The sequence below is a fragment of the Dichomitus squalens genome (genome assembly GCF_000275845.1).
Source record: "Dichomitus squalens LYAD-421 SS1 unplaced genomic scaffold DICSQscaffold_2, whole genome shotgun sequence".
NCBI classification, from domain to species: Eukaryota; Fungi; Basidiomycota; class Agaricomycetes; order Polyporales; family Polyporaceae; genus Dichomitus; species Dichomitus squalens.
Window position 1 is genome coordinate 1,772,473 of NW_006766884.1, and position 9,335 is coordinate 1,781,807.

General features: G+C 54.7%; 3 protein-coding genes across 3 annotated transcripts; 1 reads left to right on the forward strand and 2 right to left on the reverse strand.

Annotated features, from left to right (window-relative positions):
• Positions 1-888: 888 nt before the first annotated feature.
• On the forward strand, positions 889-3,683 carry DICSQDRAFT_165929 (2-isopropylmalate synthase; the record flags this gene model as incomplete). Its single annotated transcript, XM_007361430.1, has 5 exons — positions 889-899; positions 973-1,267; positions 1,470-1,862; positions 1,919-1,991; positions 2,044-3,683. 5 exons carry the CDS (start codon positions 889-891, stop codon positions 3,681-3,683), a joined length of 2,412 nt encoding a protein of 803 aa, XP_007361492.1.
• Positions 3,684-3,928: 245 nt separating this feature from the next.
• DICSQDRAFT_98182 (ATP phosphoribosyltransferase) lies at positions 3,929-5,238 on the reverse strand (the record flags this gene model as incomplete). The annotated part of the gene is made up of 6 exons (XM_007361431.1): positions 5,178-5,238; positions 5,080-5,127; positions 4,990-5,025; positions 4,871-4,940; positions 4,447-4,810; positions 3,929-4,330 (listed from the first exon to the last, which is right to left on the reverse strand). Exons 1-6 carry the CDS (start codon positions 5,179-5,181, stop codon positions 3,929-3,931), a joined length of 924 nt encoding a protein of 307 aa, XP_007361493.1. The 5' UTR covers positions 5,182-5,238.
• Positions 5,239-5,505: 267 nt separating this feature from the next.
• DICSQDRAFT_48582 (uncharacterized protein) lies at positions 5,506-6,723 on the reverse strand (the record flags this gene model as incomplete). The annotated part of the gene is made up of 4 exons (XM_007361432.1): positions 5,506-5,571; positions 5,637-6,068; positions 6,168-6,538; positions 6,594-6,723. 4 exons carry the CDS (start codon positions 6,721-6,723, stop codon positions 5,506-5,508), a joined length of 999 nt encoding a protein of 332 aa, XP_007361494.1.
• Positions 6,724-9,335: the final 2,612 nt, after the last annotated feature.

Sequence of the window (9,335 nt, forward strand, 5' to 3'; positions counted from 1 at the left end):
TGAGTGATGTATTGATGACGACCAGAAGTTGGGGTCACTCACAGGAGAGGGCAGGCGAGGGTAAGAGACAAGTCATGGGAAGGGAAGAATGAAGAAAAGGCAGGTGTCGGAGCTGTTAAAAACACTACGGCTGAAGGCTGACTGCACCGTGGCGGGATGGTCAGCCTCCGACAGGTCATCCGCGCAGGGAAAGGTTTGCTATTGTTGGCCCCGAAGGCGAGCTCGGCAGTATGAATTGTGATCAGTTGCTATGAATTCACTATTGTCAACGGACACTCGACGAAGAACACAACTTAGCTGGGGTACAGGGCGTTCTACCGCTACAGAACAAAGTAATCGTAAGGATGTAAGGAAAACCTTCATCACGCAGTGTGGAATTCGTCTGTTTGCGTGAGCCAGGGTGATGCCTCAGTTACGCCAAAGAGCGATACTTCGGACAGGGCTACGGTGTGGCAACCCCCACACTGAGTGCTGAGCACGAAAAATGTGTCTCGGACTCCAGCATGGTCAGACACATTCAGGCTTGGATCTGGGCACGCACAGAAACCGCAGAGCCGCAGAGTAGATACGCAAGAGTAGGGAAAGTGTCCTTGTCGCAGACATTGCAAAATCCGCAGCCAAGTTGGGTGGGTGGATGGGATGAGGGTGGTTTGCGTTGAAGTTGGGGGCGTCGGCCGAAAGAGGCAAGGGGACTGCCATGTTGGGGCACGCGATCATGCTCATGACCATGACTCAAGGGATCCGCAAAATTATCAGAAACATGACTCGTCCCCTTCTTTGCATACTTCATATACCTCCTGCTACTCCGCCGAGTAATCTTTTATGCCTTCAGCCCAACGCTGACCCCACTGTACCTTTCAGTTGTTGATCCAGTAGTTCATAACAACGATGCCGATGCTGTGAGTGGCCCGTTCAAAACGAGCTCCAGCGTTGCCCCTACCGTGGTATTGAGAAACGATCGCGTTCACGCAGCGCGGATCCCTCTATCAAGTACAAACCGTACACACCTCTCAACCTGCCTGATCGCCAATGGCCAGCCAAGATCAACCGCGCACCACCCATCTGGCTTTCCACCGACCTCCGCGATGGGAACCAAGCCTTGGCGAACCCGATGACTATTCCGCAGAAGATGTCATTCTTCGAGACCCTCGTCAAATGCGGGTTCAAGGAGATCGAGGTCTCATATCCCGCTGCGAGTGATACGGACTTCAATTTCGTTCGGATGTTGATCGAGGAGAACAGGGTGCCGGACGATGTGTGGCTGCAGGTTAGTGCTCCATCCCTAACTAATTCCGCACATCACCGCGTAGAAGAGTGTCTTCACATTCTGCATTCGCAATCGTAAACTTCGTTTCCTCCTATGCTTCTCCGGGACGTACATCCTCGTCGCACAGGAGATTTCGACCCCGTTGACCTTTTACCTTCCCATGACATCCATCCAGTACATGCTAATGGAAGATTGAGCTCAGGTCCTCACTCCTGCTCGGGAGGATCTCATCAAGCGAACAGTCGACGCCGTAGCGGGAAGCAAGCGTGCTATCATCCATATGTACAACGCGACGAGCTGCCTCTTCCGCACAGTCGTCTTCCGCAATTCAAAAGAGGAAACACTCGCGCTCGCGGTCAAGCATACCGAGATAATCCGGAAGCTGACTGAAGAGTGCACAGCAAAATATGGGACGCAGTTCCGGTACGAGTACAGTCCCGAGACGTTCTCGCAGACGGAGCCCGAGTTCGCGCTGGAGGTGTGCGAGGCGGTGAAGAAAGCGTGGGGCAAGGCTGGGACTGCGTACGACGAGAGGATCATCTTCAACCTCCCGGCTACGGTCGAGATCGGTCCTCCAAATCATTATGCGGACCTAGTACGTCTTCCGCACATCGCGCGCATATGCAGAGCGCTCACAATACACACGAAAAGGTCGAGCATTTCTCTCGCAACATATCAGAACGAGAGAAGATTTTCATCAGTCTACATCCACATAACGACCGCGGTATGTTCTACACCGACTTTCAACCCGGAGATTCGATCTGATGCGCATATAGGCACTGGTATCGCTGCTGCTGAGCTGGGTCAGATGGCAGGCGCGGACCGTGTTGAAGGATGCTTGTTTGGGAACGGCGAGCGCACTGGAAACGTCGACCTCGTCAACCTCGCACTAAACCTCTACACACAAGGCGTCCACCCCAAGGTCGACTTCTCCGACATCCAGGCTGTCATTGACGTTGTCACCGCCTGCAATGACCTCCCCGTCCACCCCCGCCATCCGTACGCAGGCGAGCTCGTCTTCACCGCGTTCTCCGGTTCCCATCAGGACGCGATTAAAAAGGGTTTTGAGGCCCAGCGCGCGCGCCACGCGAAGGCGCGAGCGCAGGGCGAACCGGAACACTGGGAGATGCCGTACCTTCCCATTGACCCCGCTGATCTTGGATCTACGTACGAAGCCGTTATTCGCGTCAACGCGCAATCAGGCAAGGGCGGAATTGCTTACCTCGTACAGCAGCACCTGGGCCTGGACATGCCGCGCAAGCTGCAGGTAGCGTTCTACGCTGTCATCCAGGAGATCGCGGACCGCGAGGCGCGCGAGATGACGGTGGAGGACATCACGACAGCGTTCAGGAAGACGTTCCATCTCGGCGGATCTGCGTATGAGGGCCGCCTCAACCTCAAATCGTTCCGGATCTCGGCGGAACCTGCGGCAGGGGGCGTCGACGGCGAGGCCGTGGACGAGCGCAGGCAGTTCGACGGCACCGTCTCTGTCGACGGGCAGCTGCGCGTCCTGCGTGGGGATGGGAATGGTCCCCTATCTGCTCTTCTCGACGCGCTCCGCACGCACCTTCAGATCGACCTTTCCCTGCGCGAGTACTCGGAGCATACGATCGGCCAGGACCAGAACGCCAAAGCGGCATCCTTCGTCGAGCTCGTCCCCAACAGCGGTGACGTCAAGGAGACCCGCGCATCGACCGAGTCGTACTGGGGCGTCGGCATCGACGCGGACATCGCCGGGTCAGGACTGCGCGCAGTCCTGAGCGCGGCCAACAATGCGATCGGGGACCGCCCGCTGCCCGAGCTCAAACTCAGCGTCGGGTTCAACGCGCGCTCCGGCCAGGCGGACATTGCAACGGCTATCCTGAACTCGCTCAAGCTGGAGCTGCCTAGGCGGCTGCAGGCAAGCTTCTTCGAAGCCGTGCAGCGCGCGGCGCATGGCTCCGGGGGCGAGATCTCGTACGACGCGCTGGTCGGGCTCTTCCGCGAGAGGTACGGGTACTACGACGAGGAGGAGAACCCGCGGTTCGCGGTGAAGAGCTTCAAGCTCGAACACCTGAACGCGAGCGGGAGGGCGAAGCTCTCTGGAGAGTTCATTATCAACGGCAAGCCCGTCTCGTTGGAGGGTGAGGGCAACGGGCCACTGTCGGCGGCCGTGGAAGCGGTCAACCGTGGGTTGGATGGGAAAGTGTCGATCCGCGAATACGCGGAGCACTCAATCGGAGAAGGCTCAGAAGTGAAGGCGGCATCGTACGTTGAAGTTGCGTATGAGGGCCCTGGTGGGAGTCCGAAGTGGACAACGTGGGGCGTCGCGATCGACAGTGACATAACGGCGTCCGGTTTGAAAGCGGTCTTGGCTGCCACGAAGGCGGTTGAGCTTGCGGACGAGGAGGCGAGAAGGACGGCAGGGCAGAAATAGTAAGAAGATGAAGACGATAAAGTAAAAGGTGTATACCAGCAGCTGAATGTATCTACCGAAGATATCTTTTCTTGTATACTGTACCGGGTTCAATCCTTCCATTTCCTGAGTTCCGCTAGGAAATGCGGTTTTGCTGGTGTACATGCATTGGGCCCTACACTGCTGTCGTACATTGCATACCATATCCCACAACGAGGGCTCTCGCCCGGCGTTCATACACGACCTTTTTTCCCTCTACCCAAAATTTACACTCGACAATTGTCGAGGTTGAAGATCATGATATCCTCAGCGCCGATCTTGACCAATTCGTCCATCACATCCGCGATCTTTGCCTTCTCGACCATGACGCTGACTGCCAGCCAGCCTTCCTCCTCGAGCGGGCTGATCGTCGGTGCACGACGCCCCGGTGTCACCGTCGTCGCCTGAGAGAGCTTGTCGCGTGGGATGTTGTACTCGCAGACGACATAACGGCTGGCGGCAACGACACCAGCGATGCGGCTCGTAATGACCTTGATGAGCGGTTCGAGTGCGGGGTGTTTGGTTGTGCTGGACTTGATGAGAACAGCTTCGGTCTGGAGCACGGTCGCGATGGCGTGCAGACCGGCTGCGCGCATCGTGTCCCCGGATTCTATAGGCACGTTCGTCAGCTGTTGCTGTAACGTGTGCTTATTGTAGTTCTCCGAGAATACGCCACGTACCGACAAGGTCAACTGAACGACAAAGTCGGATTAGCCGTGCGCTCCGACAGACCATCGGACCGAACGCACGCACCGATACCATCCGCAAGCCCCAGCGCACAGGCAGCCTCCACGCTGCCCCCGACGTATTCTATCCGCGTCTGCTGTCCCTCCTGGAGATTCAGGCGGTCGTCCACCTCCTTGAAGTACTGCCCTGCGAGAACCTCGAAGCTCGTAACAACACGCTTCCCCGCCAGGTCCTCAACTGACTTGATGGGGCCTGCTTCAGGCACCTGGACTTGCAGCGCACATTTGCCGAAGCCGAGCTTGAGCACCTCTGTGACGTACTGACCCATCTGAGCCTCGAGGATGACATCCTGGCCGGTGATCCCGAGGTCGACATTACCCTTGCCAACGAAGGACGGGATGTCGGATGCAGGGAGGAATACGCTATGGGTCGCGGAGTGTCAGGTTGCGTTCATGCCTCCGCAGGAGCGAGCTTAGACGGACAGCGCTATGTTGTGGTTCTTGACCAGACATACGTCTAATCGGTGGTGTCTCCGGAATTGAACATCGGCACCTGCGCCAACGTTAGCGGTCACCAATGTCTTCTCCACAACTGTGCTCACCTGCAAGAAGCTCGAGACATTTGTCGTGTAACCTCCCTGCGGACCTCGCAAGTCAGGCGTTGGAAGCGTTCCTGAGCAGGGTAGACAGACCTTTCTTCGGGATGGCGAAGAGTAGGCGGCCGTCAAGCGCATCCGCGTCTGGACAAAGGTTAGCCATACTTTTGAGGGCCTCACTCCTGCCTACTCACTCATTTTGTAGTACGTACGTGGGAGGGACGGTAGGGAATTTGAACAAAGTATTACGGCGAGTCATCGAGAGGATGAGGGCTAGAAAGATTCAGATCGAACGGTGCTAGATTAGATTAACAACAAGCGCTTGATTATAGCGCCCATGACAGAAACGAGCGCGCATCCATACTGAACAGAATCGCTCTCGCAGTGTCTTCGGTCAATTTGTTACCAGCCTGTAGTAGTGCTTATGCTTAGTAGTATACGGTACTATAAGACACAGTACAACGTCGATCTCAAAGTACCCCAATGCTAACAGTATATACCAGATATGCAAACGGCGCCGCGCTAATGAGGCAGTTGTAACGCGTCTTGGTACAATCGCAAGATCAAGGCGGGTTCAGCCCAGTGCGCCTATAGGAAATCCGTTCCGTCAGGCATCAGACCGAAGTCAGGCAAATAGAAACTTTGCGGCTCACGAAATGGTTGACGTTATGAACAATTCTGAAGTGTAAATAGCCGCCTCCACGAGCATCATTGTCATCTTCCATGGCCCAGTACGCCGGTAGCGAAAACGGTAAAGTTCGATCTCCTGAAAACACCCAGATCTTCATATTTGGCATCAAGCCTTTGATGTCTTCGTCAAAGCACGCCTTTTTGTAGCATGCTTTGATTTGTTGCTGACATGCGATGATGAAGGGTAGGTCGGACGATGAGAGTGGAAATTCGGTGAAGATGCGAACAATCTCGTCTTCCGACATACTGGCGATGGTGGGAAGTTTGGCAATGGATGGCGTAATGTCGTAAGAGTAGATACTTAAGTTGCGGGCGTTGAGGTCCCATTGCTTGAAGTATGAAGTAAGCCACTGTTCATCAATCAATGTCGAAGGTAAGTTTCGGGGCCCCCAAGCCTCCGGAAGGCGCGGCTTTCCGATAGACACAGTCATAGGCTCTATTTCAGCATAACTTATGAGAATAAACGCAATGTACGGATGCCGCAAATTGGACACACCATGTAGAAGAAGTGCCCTCATGTGTGCACCCCAGCGCTGTTGCACAGAAGCAGAAAGCGTATCAAGACTCGCCACTGCAGAGAGTGCGAAGACGCAACCGATGCCGTGTCCTAGTATGACGATTCCGCCAGTCTTCCGATCGCTAGAGATTGGCAGCAGACCGTTTTGCTCTATGAAACGGTCGACAAAGGAAGCAATCTCAAGCCCTCTGGCCTGAAGGAAGGCCTGTTTGTCTTCCTCGCCATGCTCTGCGAGATCGGTCAGATCTTGAGGTGCAAGCGGGGTAGATCCGGGGTGGTCTCGCCGACTTATGGCTACGAAGCGCATTTTTGCATCGTATGCTTGCGCCATGAATCTATCAAACATGTCTTGACAACATTGAGCACGAATACTCATCGGGTGGGATGACAGCAGGCAACTTACGGTTGGTGAAACGAAACCCGTGGATCGCAAAGATAGTGATGTAGCGGTGGACAAAAGTGCCTTTCTGGGGGATACCGCTGTCTATGTAGGACAGCTCGATCCCTTCATCGTTCACCACGATTGACGGCATGGCGCAATGTAATGGTGGGATCTGTGATGCTGGTAGTGTCTAGGACAGTTGGGAGGAGAGGAATTTTGTGCGCAAGCGGATGTGGCATATTGAAGCGCTATAGTACAGATCACCTGTTCAGATGTGAATAGCGTACGGGGTCGCGCTCGTACGTACAAAGAAGCGTGGAAGGGACGAGCACATATTCGCTGAGGCGCCGCACTAATGGAATCAACACTACTAGGAACAGTGCCCGCTGCGATACCATCGGAGTCGTGCATGTACACGAGGCCTCAAGGCAGGGAAGTCCAATTATCAGAGCGCCCGGTTTACGCGAGGCGTGACGTCGGGAGCCGAGGGCGTCTTGAAGCCCTAAGAGGCTAACTTCGCCGCAGCCGGACGAATAAGCCAGAACCTACCGAGGAGCTTCAGGCGGGGCCCCCTCCAATCAATCGAATATCCCTCTAGGAAGTGGTCAACGAGACCCGGTCGCGGCATTCCTCTGGCACAAGCTGCGAGCATACGAGTATTTCATCAGGAAACGCCGACCGCACAGTAACATAATCAGTGGAAGTACACATGGTAACTGACCTACGTGATGCGCCCTAAGCAGAAGTCGCTGCCGACATCTAGGGCATGGGAGACTCGGGGCCTTGTACGGCATCGAGTGCAGCGTTCTTTGGGCCCCGCCGGGCCGATTTTCCGGGATAGCGAGGACGCCTAATATGCGGCCCTCCTCTCGAAGGAGTCAGGACGTTACGATAAGAGATCCTGAGAGAAATTAGCCGAAGGAAATGATGATGATGATGCTAACCTGGCCTGCAACGACTCTGGGTGAGAGCATCATGGTTGCCGCTTTTCGGGTGCGCGAGCGCGGCCCGTAACGCGGTCGGCAACCACACAGACTGAGACAGGATAGCCGAACGAGATCCCCGTGCACCTTATGTCGTCGCCCCTCGAGATAGGAGTGGCAGTCTCGAGAGGGCACCAGGCACGAAGTGGAGGATGGTATGCCGCAAGCCTAGACTCCTATGAGTATCGCAGCGGCGCCACTGAATGAGGTGAAAGCGTCATTCGTGATGTGAGCTGTACTCGTAAGCAATACAATATAGGTTGATCTCGGAGCTCAATGACATAGGGGGAAGGGGGTGTTGGGAAAGGGACAGATTAGAGCGTGATGCTCACCGAGACTGGTCATTGCTTAGGCAGCGATAGCGCATCTTGCTCAAGAGTGTTAGACTCTCCCTGATATTCTAAAACGGTGAATACAGACAGAAGCGAGCATGACCGACATATGAGCCTTGGAAAGGCCGGGTTGAGGCCTCAACGAAGGTGCGATACACGAAGAGACGCTCTAATGCTCAGACAGTAAAAAAGCCACAGGAAGAAGGACGCACGACCGTGTAGATCAGGAACTGAGAACGCGGATCTTTATAAGACTAGCCTCGTGACTCATAAACTGGTCGTGCGATATGGTCAGCCTTGCAGAACACGATTTTGCAAGGAAACAATTATGCGTACAGCGTCAAATCACATGAGCACCTAGACCACCTTCGCGGAACCCGGGGTACTCGATCGATTGAGCGAGCATTAGATTGACACGCCTTCTGTACCTCAGTTGCATGCCTTGCACAAAAAACTGCTGTGTGAGGCGTCCGACTCCAGCTGGGTCCGTCGCGAGGTAAGGCATGCCCTGGCGTCCGCAGTCGTCACCTTTTCCCATCTGCTCCCGATCGCACCCTTCAATGCCTGCTAGATTGTATCTCAGTGCTGCACTGCAAATAGAATGAACGCTCGTTCACCTCCGGAGGGATGGCGTTGGGGAACAGCCAAGCCATCACATGTGGTCACGACATCAATGTCAACTTGGATGTCACTGAAGCCGACACCGGGCGAAATAGTGTTGCCGCGAAGTGAGGTCAAGGTCGCCTTAAGGTGTCGGAGTTCATACCTTGATGCACCTTGAAGCGCCACAAGGTGAGCTTGAAGTGGGCACGTGCTAGGCTTGCACAGCGAGCATGGGTAGTCTGGGGATCTCGGTGTACTGCGAAAGGTTGCAGTCTTGGTATTACGAGTCAACATTGTATCTACTTTCCTCGCGAGCCTGTCGTAATACATAGGAGATGCGTCCCGGACTGAATACACTACTGAGAATTGTTCTCATTGAAGCCATGCTCCGAAAACGGACTGTAAGCCACCGGCTCGTATGGGTGGCTCAGATGATGGTCCTGGAGTGTTACCGGGGTGTCGCGCATATGCAGAGCTTGGCGCGGGAGTACAAGAGTAGTGATGAGAGCCAGGAGGGAAGGTCGATCGTGACTGAGGTGTAGAGGGAAGGGGAGCAGTGGGCTGCAGAAGCTCAGAGGTTTGGCAGCTGCATTGTGCAAGATTTCTCGCACCGCAGGAAGCACAGCCGTGGATTAACATGGGAAAGGAGAGATGCTTCTACTCACTACCTGGTATGTGTTTTATGCCTTTCCGGACTCTGCTCTTCGACCAAACATTGCATTGCTGCTCATCATCTACGTTACACATGCATAAGATAAATACCTAGGAAACGTTTGGTGAGCTCTAAATGACCCAAGAGAGAACATACAACATCAAGAGACATGGTTGAAGTGCGTGCAGCTGAT